Source organism: Pseudopodoces humilis, chromosome 6 (genome assembly GCF_049639895.1).
Source record: "Pseudopodoces humilis isolate 2021_Gansu_Grassland_sample_001 chromosome 6, ASM4963989v1, whole genome shotgun sequence".
Lineage (NCBI taxonomy): Eukaryota > Metazoa > Chordata > Aves > Passeriformes > Paridae > Pseudopodoces > Pseudopodoces humilis.
In genome coordinates, this window is record NC_142205.1 from 2,483,431 (window position 1) to 2,496,900 (window position 13,470).

General features: G+C 49.4%; 1 protein-coding gene across 7 annotated transcripts in view; it reads left to right on the forward strand.

Moving 5' to 3' along the window:
- The window catches only part of SLC4A11 (solute carrier family 4 member 11), a 134,023-nt gene that overhangs the window by 36,971 nt on the left and 83,582 nt on the right, over positions 1 to 13,470 (forward strand). For 3 of the 7 annotated variants that reach the window (XM_005518072.3, XM_014262468.2, XM_014262463.2), the window contains exon 1: positions 8,227 to 8,661. The exons of 1 other annotated variant lie outside the window; for it this stretch is intronic. In XM_005518072.3, coding sequence (XP_005518129.2) covers positions 8,436 to 8,661 — 226 coding nt within the window. In that variant the 5' untranslated portion in view covers positions 8,227 to 8,435. Of the gene's footprint in view, positions 1 to 4,129; positions 4,296 to 8,226; positions 8,662 to 10,512; positions 10,917 to 13,470 lie in introns of those variants that run through there. 3 more of the 7 variants (XM_088057127.1, XM_088057128.1, XM_014262472.2) reach the window with 2 other exon arrangements.

Genomic DNA, 13,470 nt, shown 5'->3' on the forward strand with positions numbered 1-13,470 from the left:
CAGTTCCACTCTGTGGCTCCTTTCCAGGAAGGCGACAGTCAGGTGGGAGTTACTCCCTTTTTGTCTCCTTAAACACCTCCTGGAGGTGGGAGATCTTTACAAATAAATGAATCCTGTTTTAGGGTGTGGGAAGGGGCTGTGCTCAGGGCAAAGCCTGTGCAGTGACCACAGTGGGGATGTCTGAGCTCTTGGTCCTGCTCTCATCTCCCCGCTCTAGCCGGGGGTAGCACGAGTTGGCTGCAGAGTCTGGCCTAATAAGATCTGCATGTTGGCATGGCTTTGGCCAGGGAGTTTCTGCCTCCAGCTCTGGCAGAGCCTGCTGGAGACTGGCTGCCTTCCCCAGCTCCTGCCACTGCCAGGAGGAAATCACCATCTGGGTGCAATCTGCAGCTGAAGGAGCCTGACCTTCCCAGCAGCTCTTGGTTGAGCACCAGCTCTGGCCCTCACTGGGCTCCTTTCCTTGCTAGGGAAAAAAAGATTGTGCAGGAGGGAGACAAAGGAATGAGTGGTTTTGTGCATTTTAATCAAATATAGCTGATTTTTTCTTTTGTGGGAGATGACTCTCACCTTCTGGTTGGGAGCATGAGCAAGGAGCAAGCAGAATATTGCCTTTGTCTTAAAGCTTCAGATTTCTGGGGGTGCTCCTTGTGCTAAAGGGACTGTTGTGCCTTTTCCTGGAGCTGTTCTGTGAATTTCATGGTCTTCTCTCTCTTATTTGGACTAGCTTCTCAGGTGGGGGCAACCTTAAAATATTTGACTCTTAAAGGAGGTCTTGATGTGCTCCCTTTCACCTGGGTGAGCTGATGTGGTTCAGTTTAATATTTCTTTGTGCCTTTGTGAGCTGAAAAGGCACCAAAAAGAAGATGCCAGTTGCTAAACTCACCTCAAAAGTCTCAAAACCTGCTCAAATTGCAGGTTACTGGCTCCCTTGGCCTCTAAACTTAGTTTCTTTGATTCCTGAAAGCAAACCTGGTGCCTCAAACCAGCCTGAGGGTCTGCTCAGGGCAGCCTGAAATGCTGATCCTGAAATGGGATCCCCAGAGCTGCTCTTGTGTGATTCAGCTCCAGGGGTGAAGCCAGAGAGCGCTGAAGGAAAAAGTGGTGGGATAAACACTTAAAACCCATCCCAAATGGCACAGAATCCAAGGCAGGAGTTACCTGGGAGTTCCCAGCAGGTCGCTGCTCCCTCTGCTGTGCCTTTGACTGCAGTGTCCTGCAGGTGCTGGCACGAACAGGATGTGCAGCAGGAGCTGGGAGGAGAACTCAGCTTTCCCTTGAGCTGCAGTCAAAGCAGCAGGAGGTAGGGTGGGATTTAAGGAGTTCATGACTCAAACAGAATAAAACAACCCAGGCTGCAGGTATGGTAGTACTTAAAGTTTTTATTTGGATCCCCTAAGCAACTTCTTTGCTTTTGTTTCAAGTCTTGGCTGGTGTCACAGCTTGGGAATCCCAGTGCTGCTTCATGAGGATGGGATAAGGGTTTCTCTGCAATGCTTGGGTCCACCTAGTGTTACTTTCTGTGTCCAGGCTCTTGCAGCCTCCAATGTGAGGCCATCAGAAAGAAAAAATAATAATAATAATAAAAAAAAAATCAACCAGAGTCTTTTAAAAGCATCCTGCTAAAAAGCAAATACACCTGGCATCTGTCCCTGGCTTGGAGGGAGCCCAAGTATCTTCTGCTGGGATACTCGGCTGATCCTGCTGGACCAGGCAAGCAGGTCCTGTATGATCTGGTTGTGAAGCAAAAATCCACTTCCCGCTGGTTTCCAGCCACAAACCAGCCTGGCTACAAAGAGCTGCTTAATGCCAACCAGTCAGTCAATAAGAGAGGAAAATGAACTTCTGCCTGGGAGGGTGGTTGGCTTTGTGCATAAAGTTAAGAACCTGCTGGAGGGGAATGTTGGGATGAGGCTCCTCAGAAGCTGATGGGCTCAGGGAAGGGTGTAACTCCTTGGATCCAGCTGCCCCTGGGTGACTGTGCTTGGCTGTGACAGTGGAGAATGTCTGCAAAGAGCAGGTCTGGAGACGCTGGGGTAGACCAGAGAGCGCCAGACACTGAAGTATCTGATGTCCCCTCTGGTGCCTGGCATCGTGTCAGATAAGCTGATACCCTCCAGAAAATGCTGCTGGTGAGGGGGCTGAGATTTCTAGCATGGGACAGGCACTGCTCTAATTATAATTTATCATAATTATATGGGAAAATATGGTTTGGTGTATTGAAAGGGAGTTAATATGGGGCCAAGTTTTCTACCATGAACTGAGAGCCCACAGGATGTAGGACTGGAAGGGATCTCAGAACTCCTAGAAGAGACTTCCCAGCCCTGTGAAGCTGTCCCTGCATGCTCTGGTATATTCCACAGTCCCTCCTGGTTATCCTCTTCCAGGAGGAGCTGGCAAGGTGATGGTGGGGGACACTGAGCTCTCACTCACCTGGTGCAGCTGCCACGTGCTCAACATGTGCACATTAAATCTTGTGTTCAACATGTACAGTTTAAGCCATCCAAACAAGGATTCACTTCCACAATAAATGCATCTTCCAAACCAACACAACTGGATTAAAACCAAATCCCTCCCCCTGCTTTTTTTTCCTCTCTTTTTGGGTGATGTCCTTGTTTTGGCTGGGATAGAGTTGATTTTTTCTTCCTCAGGAGCAGGTAAAGTGCTGTGTTTTGGATTTAGTATGGAAATAATGTTGGAGTAATAGCTTTAACCTTCAACTTTTGGCAGAGAGTTTCTCACCTCAGTTAAAATTATGTCAAATGCTTTCCTGGGTGCTTTGGGTTTTTTTTTCCCTGGATGTGGTTTGTTGATTTAGAGGACGGGGAAGGTTCACTCAGGACATGCTGCCTTTATGCCAAGATCTGTAGCAAACAAAAGTCAAGATGTCAGTAAGATTTTATTAAACCTTCTTCACCACCCATTTCCAAATATCCAAATCTTATGCCTGCCCCTGGATCTCTGGAAGTGTCCAAGGCTCCAGGGGCTTGGAGCAGCCTGGGCTGGTGGAAGGTGTCCCTGCCCATGGCAGGTGGGGTGGCTCTGGCTGGTCTTTAAGGACACTTCTAACCCAAACCATTCCAGGATTCCCAAATTGCTGTAGTTGGATCCATTGAGACCCTGCTGAGGAAAGAAAAATCAGAAGATAGAGAAACAAAACAGTCCAGTCTTTATGGTATAAGAACTTAAATGTGCCTGTTTTTTCCTTAAAGCAAAGGCTGCAGGTTGCTTTTTTCTGCGGCTGCTTTTCAAACTTTGTCATTGCTGCTTGGTTTGGTAAAGAACCTCAAGCTGCCTCGCTGTGCTGTGCCCCAGGGATTTATTTTGACTCAAAAGTGCCTGTGCCAGGCTATTTCAGAGGAATTTTGAAGTGCCAGAGAAAACCGGTCTGGATGATGTGACTCCATGGTGTCCATGATGGGAAAAGCAAGATTTCTCAGTGCTGTGCTTTTCCCCTGCTCTGAAGTTATGAACATCATCTCCCCTGCTAATGATTCCAGCAGCCTGGATCCCTGCAAAAATGAATACAGATTTAATTTTTCATTGAAGGGAAGAGCCTCAATCCAGGGCCTGTTGTGCTGGAACAAGGTGGGATGTTTTTAACCTGAAGGATAAACGTCAATATGGATATGAATTAGTATTAGGAGCAATTCTTTCAGTAAGAAAGAGGGTGGTGAGGCCCTGACACAGAGTGCCCAGAGAAGCTGTGGAACACTGTAGAAGTGTCCAAGGCCAGGTTGGACAGTGATTGGAGCAACCTGGGCTAGTGGAAAGTGTCTCTGCTCATGGCAGGGGTGGCACTGGATGATCTTTAATAATGATCAATATATTATATAAAAAACTCCACAGAGTCCCCGAGGAGGGTTCTGCGGGGCAGAACTGCCTGGGCTGTGTCGCTGTCCCCGCCGGGACCGCGGGCGGGCTTTAGGACCCGGCCGGGTGTGACACCGCCTGTCCCTTCCCCTTCCAGCCGCGCTCCTCACTCGGGACTTTCTCCAGCAATTATTATTTATTATTATTATTTTTTTAATTATTATTTTTAAATTGACGCCTGTGCGGGGAGGAGGGGGGGCGAGGAGGAACGCGCAGGGGGGTGTATGAAAACCGAGTTATCTCTATTTTAATTTTTTTTATAATTATTTATTTTGACCGAGGGGGGTGGTTAATAACGAGCGAAGTCTCTGCCCCCCTCCCCCGCCGGCGGCGGGCGCGGGGAAGGCGAAGGCGCGGCGATGGTGAGGACGGGGTGAGCGGCACGGCCATGGCAGCCCGGCGGCTCTTCCACCTCCAGCCCTGCGGTGAGGGGACACGGGGGCTCTGGGGGGGCTCTGGGGGGACCGGGGTGTCCCCATGCCACCCCGCTTGGCACCCCGGCTCCTGCTTGTTGTATCGGCGCAGGGGATGCGGTGGGCTTGGAGGGGACGGGTCCTGATTTTCCCTCTTGGGATCGGGGCGGCGCGGGGGAGAGAGAGAGAAAAAACCTCTCTTTTTTATATTTAATTTTTTTTTCTGTTGGTAAATCTGCGGGGGAGGTGGTGACACCCCCAAAGTTGAGCAGGATATTCCATCCCCGGGGATGCGGTGGGAAAAAGGAGCGATGGAAAACTTTGGGTCCGGCTGTTCCTGGGGTGTTTTTTATGCCCCGTTTTTACTTGTTTGCACCCAGCATGGGGAGGAGGGCACGGTGTGCTGCTCAGCTCCGCTCTGCTGCCTGCGGATGAAGTTGCCTGACTTAGTGTCGGTGCAAAAAAACCGCAATAAAAAGAAGGGGAAAAGAAAAAAAAAAAAGAAAAGTAGAAAAAGCGAAACTTTAAATGTGAAGAGTTGGGACAGCTGTGCGTGCAGGGAAAGACCCCCAGCAAGGAGTTCAATTGAAACGCGGGGGGGAGGAGGGGTTTAAATGCACTTGGGAGTTCGCTTTGTGATTTCGGGTGAACTCTCGGAGTTATTTTTGCGGTGTTTCCCCGCTGCAAAGGAAGCGCTTCCTTCAGCGGCATGGCCGCGGCAGTTCTGGGTGCCACAGGGGCTTCTGTGCTGGACCACAAGTGACTGTAGGTGGCACAGCAGCTTTGTCACCCGTGCTGTCCCCGGACCTCTCTTGAGGATCAGTGCCCGGAGAGGATTTGTGCCTCCAGAGCTTTTCCCCGCTCCAGTTTAATGGAAAAGTTTTTATTTATTCTGCCTTAGAGCTTTGCTCTGCTGCTTTTTAGTGTCTGCCTTGAAGTTCTTGAGACCTGGCGGTGTCACGGAACAGAAAATCATGGAATGGTTTGGGTTGGGAAGACCATAAAGTTCACCTCATTCCACCCCTGCCAGGGGCAGGGACACTTTCCACCATCCCAGGGTGCTCCAAGCCCGGTCCAGCCTGGCCTTGGACACTTCCAGGGATCCAGAGGTAGCCACAGCTTCTCCATGTGGATTTGCACGTGGAGAATCCGCAGGGAATTTTCCCCTTTCCCCCGAGCCGTTTCAGTGTTCGCAGGATTCCTCCTGGATTGTCTCTAGGTGTGAACGCAGCCTTGTCCCTCCTCTGCCAAATGCCTGCCCCTCAAGTGCCGGAGCACGGGATAAACCGCTTGAGCCAGGATTGAGAAAATCCAGCTGTGCCTCACCTGGGTTACTGTTGTTGGGTTTGTGGCTGCTTTTTGGGGGTTTTTTTGGGAGGCTTGGAACAGCGATGCAACACTTTGAATCCTGTCTGCACAGCAACCTCAGTCATTGCTACCCCTCCTGCGAGCCGCGCGTCGCCGCTTCCCGGCTATAATCGGGATTTGTTGGCTAATCCATCTCAGCCAGAGCCCTCCCGTTTTGAAATATCTGTGGCTTTTGTACAGTTGGTGCTCCGTAAGAATGATGGACCGCAGAGGAAGTTCCCCTCCGGCTCTCCTGTTGTTCTTTGGCAGTTTGAATGCTTCAGCTTGTTTAAATAAATGCAGATAAAAAGGGAGGGTTGGGGTTTTTTAACTGGAGCCCTCGCTCGACCCACCCGGTGGCATAAGATATCTGTGTGTAAGCACAGAGTGGCTTGACTTCTAGTAAAGCTGTAGTAAATCATTTGAGGCTGTAAACATTTATTAAAACAAGCTTTATTTTTGTGTTGAGTCAGTGTGAAAACAAAGATGTCTTGGGTTTCAAAGGGAAAGGATCCGCAAGGGAAGCTTTCTGCCTTGGCTTAAAGGAAAGTGTCAGTGAGAAGTTGGATATTTCAGCAGAAGGGAGCTGAGGTAAGAGTTAGGGTCAGATTTTAGCTACAGAATTGGAATTTAATCCAGAATTATCAGACTTAGCCTGGTGCTGTTCAATTCGCTTGTTTGTTGTTTGGTTTGATCTTCCTTGCAGGAGGCAGCAGAGGTAAGAGTTAGGCTCAAGGTCAGGCTTTAGTATCAAAGTTGGATTTTAGTCTGGAATTACTCAGCTTAGCCTGGTGCCATTTTATTTGCCTGTAAAAGACTAAAACCTCCAATTCTGTCCTGGCAGAACTGCACTGATGCTCTGCATAGGTCCTTTATGCCTGAGGACAGGTGTTAAATCACATTATTCAGGGAAAGCTGCTTGTTTGGGTGTTTTTTTAGTAATTCTAATATTTTGCTGTGATCCAGGTGTTTCTGGGAAGCCACAGGAACCTTTCTGTTGCAGTAGGCTGAGTTACCTCCTCCTAAGGTGAACCCACTTCTGGAGAAGTCCTGGTTCCTTGTGTAGGATTGCCGTGGGAGTAAACAAAGCTCAGGACTCTTTAATAACTCATCATCGTGGAGCTGTTATCTGCCCTCTGAATATGCAAATCCTTGCCAAGACATCCAGCACAGGTTAAATCTCAGCTACCTTGCTGTTACCATCCAAGCTGGGTGGTTAAAAACCGGGAATGCCGAGGCAACTTCTCAAAGTTCATCCTTACTTGAGTCTGAGCAGTGTTGTGTGATTGTGAAGTTTGCAGAGCAGCTCCTTCGGGAGTTTGTGCTGGGACCTGGTGATGCTGAAAATCTCGTTTTATTTTTTTTTTTCCTCTTTTTTTTTATTGGAAATACAAGTTCCTAACTCTGATCTGGGCTGAGCTCCCCAGAAAGGCTCTCTGCAGAGCACGGTGACACGCTGGCCCAGAGCACAGCGCTGTGGGCTCCTGCATCTGCCGGTGCTGGCTGTGATATCAAAGGGCTTTGCTGTCACTCATAACTCCGTGGGTTTTTCTACTCCCTATTTCTAAATTCATCCCTGGCTCTGACTCCCAATTAAAACCAGCAGGACTGAGGGCTTCACTCTGCCTCTGGTGCTGAAGGAGGTTCTGCGAGCGCTGATGAGCCAGTGGGGCTGTGATTTGGGTAGGGAGCAGAGGCAAGGGTAGTGTCAATCCTCAGACATTTGCCAAGGAAGTGTGAGAACATGGGGGGAAAAGCATGAAAACCAAGCCACGGGAGTGGATTACACTTCAGGCTGGTGTTGGGTGAGGACTTTTCTTCCCCACATGTGCTTTGGAGTTCCCCAGGTTTGAAGGACCTGATGGAAGTGGCAGGAGAAAGGCTGGTGGGGTTGTGGTGGGATGGTTGCCAGCAGTGCTGATGGGGCCTGTGGTGTGGAGAACTGAGATTGGAAGCTGGTGGAGAGAAGATCTCAGCTGGTCTGTGCTCAGAACTGGGCAGCCTTTGTCTCAAGGCGTTCAGCTTGGGCAAACAGTGGAGACGGAGTTCTTGCTGGGTGTTAGCCACTGAGAGGGGCTCAGGAGTGGAAATTAGGAGGACAGGGCAACTTGGGAGGAGGATGAGGTGACCTTCCTCTCCTCCTGGTGTTGGGGCAGGTGCTGGCACCCTGCAGTGCCCACCTGGGCTCACCTCTGGGACAAGCCACCCCACGGGACGCGGCGTGAGGCGCCAGGTTTATTCTCCTTTTTCCTCTCGCCCGCTGCCATCTCCTTTTCCAGGAGTTAAACGCCTCTTCCCCCTGCTCTGAGCCTAATTGCGTCCCCAGGGTTTAACACGCGTGTGTTTGTTTTATTCAACATGTTGGCTGTTCCCACCGGAACAGGCTGATTTTTCTATTTTTTTTATTTTTTTTTTTAGGGATCGGGCTTTCTTTTATTTTTTTTTGCTTATTGTGCACAACAAGCTCCTGCACAAGATATTCGTTGCGGGAGGAGGTGGTGGGGTGGGGGGAGGAACTGTAGTAATGCCAATACTTCTTGAATATTATAAACCTGGCTTATCAGCCCGACGCAGAGCTGGAATTTGTCTCTTCCTGTGCTGCATCTCTGCTTTCTGAGAGGGGCGTTTAAATACAGGCTGGAGACGCTGCTTTGCCAGTGTGCTCTGCTGGGCTCTGACAGCAGCAGCGGGGCTGCTCCTCCGTCTTTGGGGTTTCTTTTATTACTCTTCTTTTTTTTTTCTTCACTAAATAATCCTTTGGGGGGAAAAAAAAAGAACTTCTCTGGGAGAAGGCTCTGAGACTGCATGTCCCAACAGTACGCGCTGCAGGAGGCGAAGGGAGACGCGGTTTGCTTCGTACCTGGCTCTCCTCTCTTCTCCGTCCTGATGGAGCCGGCGTCCTTCTGCTACCCCCGGCTCACCTTTCTCCGCTCGCCCTACGGCCAGTTCGGGGCCAGCGCCGGCCCTTCCCAGGATTTGGCCCCGTGGCCGCAGCGTTTGGTGCCTCAGAGGTGGAGCAGGCCGGTGGATGGTGCGTGAGCAGGGCTTGGAAGGGTTGGGACAGGGCAGCGGAGGAGGCCAGTGGGGTTTGAGGAGGTTCTGGAGGTGGTGGTGAAGAGGGAGGCAGCGCAGGTGGGACCTGGAGGATGGGTTGGTGTGGTTGTGGTGATGCTCTGGGACCTCTCCTGATCTCACAGCTTGGCTGTTGGCATCTCCACCAAAGAGCAGCCCTGGTCCCTGCTGCACCCAGGGAGAGCTGATAAACAACCTCAGCGTGGAAAAAATTAAAAATAGAAAGTGATCTGAGCCAGTCTTTTGTTTCCTATGCTTGTTCACTTGCTGAAATGAATCCGGCGCTGTGTGAAACCTGAAATACCTGCTGGAGGCTCAGCGGGCTCGGTTCACCTTTAGGGTTGTGATGCTGTCAGGTGTCCTCTAAACTGTTAGTGAAGGTATCAGGTGTGGGGATAGAGGAAGGTTTGAAGATGTTCTAATGCAGGTTTGTCTCACTGTGAGGAATTACCTTAAAAATTTCAGCTTGGTTCAAATCTTGCTTTAATGTAATATGGGGAGCTTGGTGAATCCTGCTGAGCTCTCTTAAGTGCTGATCCTAAGGATGGGAGTCTCAACTTCTTATAAAACTTTTTTGTGGGGAAGATGTCTGGCTCGGTGAGGTGTTGTCCTGATTTCTCTTTAGAGGTGGAGCAAGGAATGGGACTGGAGACCTCCAGGGGTCTCTTCCACCCTCAAACACCTTCTGAACCACCCTCCACTTCCTTAGCATCTTATTGCCAGTCCGTGATGTGCTTTACCTGGAAAAGCTCGTCAGGTGGCACGGCAAGAAAATAAAAACTAAAAAAAAAAAAAAAAAAAAAAAAATGGAGGAGACTGGCTGAGCAGTCTCAGCAGAGAAAATGCGTGGGAGGTGTTTAAAAACACGCACTGCCTGTGGTTCTGTGCAGTGGAAACGAGCCTGTGGCAGAGCCTGGGGATGGGGGCTAAAAGGGTGCCCCTTCCCCAGCTGGGTGCTGCCTCCCCTTGTCTTGCTCTGGGAAGTGTTTGCTGCCTCCTGGTAAATATCGTCACTGGGAATTTTTTTACTGAAGTCCCAGTGATTGTCAAGAGTTACTGTAGTGGGGGAGTGACCCAGCCTTGCCAGCATTTGGATAATTCGCTGTTTATTTCTGTCTTATTCTTTTAGGGTTCTGCCTTTTCTAAGGCTGAGTTGATGCTGCTTTGGGGAGTTTGGTTTTTTTTTTGGTTTTTTTTTTTGTTTGTTTGTTTGTTTGTTTGTTTGGCCAGCTTAGACCATTCCTCTGGGCTTTAACTATCCAGCTGGGGGAGACTTGGCTTATTGTGCTGAAAATCTCGAATTGTAAGGAAAGTGAAGCAGTGTGGAATAGGCTGGAGCAGGAGGAGAGGATGTGGCATCTTCCCTCTAAAGCTTTTTAGGCACCTCATGGTCCAGCACTGGGCACACAGCCTGGGGTTTAAGTCCCCTCGGATGAGGTGAGGTCTTTCAGCTTTAAATTCTGCAACTTGCTGCTGGAGCACAGACTTGCTGCCCTGTTTCTCATTCCACTGCATGCATGCATTAACCCTTTCACTGCTTGCTGCCGTGCAGCTGAGCTGGGTGAAACCCCGGGGCACGGCAGCTGTATCTTTAAGGAATTTGCTCTATCTCCCTCTCAACAGCAGGTTTCCCCCCCTCCCTCCTCCTTTTTTTTTCATCCTCTGGCTTTCCCTGTACTTCTCTCTGTAAGGTACAGCATCTTCTCACTTCAGCTGAGCCTGGCTGGCACAGAGCTTTTTTTTTTTTTCTTTTTTAAGGAGGCACAGGAGCTTTCTCCATCCTGCATCCAGCAAAACTCTCCGGCTCCGGAGCGCCGGGTCGCTTTAACTACTCTATTTTTGCTCTTGGAGGCAAACAGCTCCGAGAGGCGGTGGGATCTGGGTGGCTGGAGGAGGAGACAACCCAAAGCCTTGGCTGGGGCAGTGGTGGCATGTGCAGAGGTGCTGCCCAGGTGTGGGGTTGGCAGAGCTGGGCTGGAGGTGTCCATCTGGGAGCTAATGGGTCGCGCTCTCACTCCACCCATCCGCCGCTCGCCAATTGGAAGTGAGGGACAAAGATGCTCTGGATGGATTAATATTGGAGCCAGTGAAAAAGCAGGAGCCGGCGCTGCCTCGGCCACCTGAGCGAGTGGCCTTTGGGGACAAGTGCTGGTGGCTCGGGGGGAGCAGCCCTGAGGGGAGCAGAGGCATCTCTGTCTTGAAGAAGTAGTGCAGGTAAGTTGTGGGCTTAAAACCACCCCCCAAACTGAAGTGCTGCTGTTGCTGGGTGATGCATTTGGTCAGGAAATCTAAAAAAGCAGCTCTGCCAGCTTTTGAATTATTTAATTCACTAAAGTAAGGCAGTGCTTGATGTATTTTCCATGGGCTTTGCTCTGCTTAGTGATGATATCTATTGCCTGTGCTGGATGTCTCTGTGTTTAAGGATGGAGAATGCCTTTTGAATTCCATTTAAATTAACCAGAGTGCTGGCTGTCGGGGTTTGAATTTAGTTTCAAGGTATGCATGGGGAGATGAGTGCTGAAGAGCTTCTCTGTTCTGGTTTTTCTCTTAATTAATGGCAAAACATCCTCCCAGCCTGTCAGTGAGCTTTACACAGAGCTGTTTCACTTGGGGGAAGTGCAGTGCTGAGTGGAGACAAAATCATGGATGTAGTGTGTCTAAAATGCTCCCAAACATCATCCCTGGTGCTGTAGCCGTGGAAGCCTTGTAGATGAACCATAAACAACATCCTAATGAATAACATTATCTCACGGCGTGTCAGCTGCAGTTATTTCATCACTGGACTGGGGCATTTTAATTTTGGATTGATGATGGACAGGAAAATGGGATCTGGTGCTGCTGCCTCTCCCCCCACCTGTGTGGTTGTTGTTGTTGTCACTGATGTTGTTTTATGGCTCCTAAACATGGGAAACTGCATGGGGTGGTTTGTGTTATTCTGCTGAGCCTGGTGGGAATTGCAGACCCCGTTTCTGGGGGGATGGATGAGGCTGCAGAGTGCAGCTCCATTTGGGTATCCTTTGGGCTGCTCTTGCTTTTCGTGGCAGAGGGAGATTTTCCTTTCTGAGTCTTGATGAGAAGCACAACTGCAAATGTGTTTGGTGATCAGGTGGCTGGGTTCAGTGCTCTGCTTCTGCTCCCACTACAGACCTTGGGTTTGGCCTAACTTCTGGTTTTCTGGGTTCAATATCTTCCATTTTGGGGGGTGGTGGTGGGAAGGGGTGCAGGAACAACTTTGCTATAAAAGCTTGGCTCAGCCACTGCTGCCTTTTCAGCAGCTGTTTTCATTTCTGGCGGTGATAAGATAGCAGGGGTGAAAAAAACTTTCTAGAAATTCACTTTGTTCCAAAACATGACCCTGGTACCCAGGAGGAGGGAGGGATGTTCCAGAGAGAGACTGGTGGTGCTGCAGCATCTCTTCTACTTAACCCCCAAGAAAGGCTTATTCCTTTTACCAATTTACTCCTCCCTGCTGATTAATTTTTACAGTATTTCCACATTTAAACCCCTACAGGGAGCAGCTCCCACCCTCTGAATAGCCCCAAGTCAGTGAAATGTTGTTAGACTGTCTCTTAACCATTTTTGCATGGTTAACACAGTGCCACTGCAGATAAGTGGCAGGTGGTGGCCTCTGGAAGACCTGCCTGTAAAAAGAAGGCATTTCAGCAGAGAAAAATATCTCAGGCATCTTTTAAAATCCATCTTCAACCCTGACCAAGGTTTGGGGCTGTTGCGGTGTCTCTTTTTCTTTTGGATTAAGAGTGATGAGGCTTCTGATATGGCCCTGCAAGGGAAAGAGCTGCCTGAGAAGCTGTCAGTAAGAGTTAATGCTTTCTAAATTATTTAAATGTTTCAGGAAAAGTCTACTGAAGAGCCTCAACTGGCCTGATCTTGGGCCTTTGCCAGCTTGTGGGATCTCTGGAGGTATTTGCTGTCTCTCCTCTCCATGTAGCACTTAAGCAAGAAATCCTTGCAAGTCTTAAATCACTTTTTTAGAGGCTCCAACAAAACAAAACCTCCCCCTTCAATCTGTAAAAAAACCCAACAAAACAACCAAAAAAAGAAAGAAAAAAGGGGAGAATATCCAGAATAGTCCAGCAGCCAAATCCCAAATTGTTGCTGGTGCCTTGCTGCTGAAATTGTCCTGCTCACCTGTGAAATGCTGGCCAAGAAATCCAGTGGATGAGGAGTGGATATCCTGTTGGGAAAGCAGCTGCATGGCTCTGGATGTGCAGGGTGGCTTCCTCTTGCAGCTCACCTCTGGGAGGCAGCCTCGGATATTAATTGTTTGGGTGGGCTAAATTGTGATGAGTCAATCTGGAGAACGTGGTGCTCCTGCTAAATCCAAACAGCCTTTGTGGATTGGTGTTTTTTTTTTTGTTTGTTTTTTTTTTTGGGTCGGGGGGAGGTCTCTGAGAGCTGTCACTGCTGCACCCAGTGACTCTTTATTAGCTGGTTTTATTGCAATGGGTGAGCTGGTGGAAGCTGAGGAGGGGAATTGTTCAGTGCAGTGAGGAAAAGGCTTTGAAAACAGTCACGTCTGATCCCTGAGCCTGTGTGTGGGTGTGTGTTTGCCTGGCAGGGAGCAGGCAGGAGGATGTTTCCTGCTTTATCCCTTCAATATGATGCTTTATTTTCCCTGCCAGCCACTGTGAAAATTGGTTCTGGGGTTTCATTTACCACGGTGACCCGTGGCATAACTTAAAACCTCCCCACACCATTTCCATCCTCAGAAGAATATCCAGGTCCTTGTGTACAAGCCATGATGTGA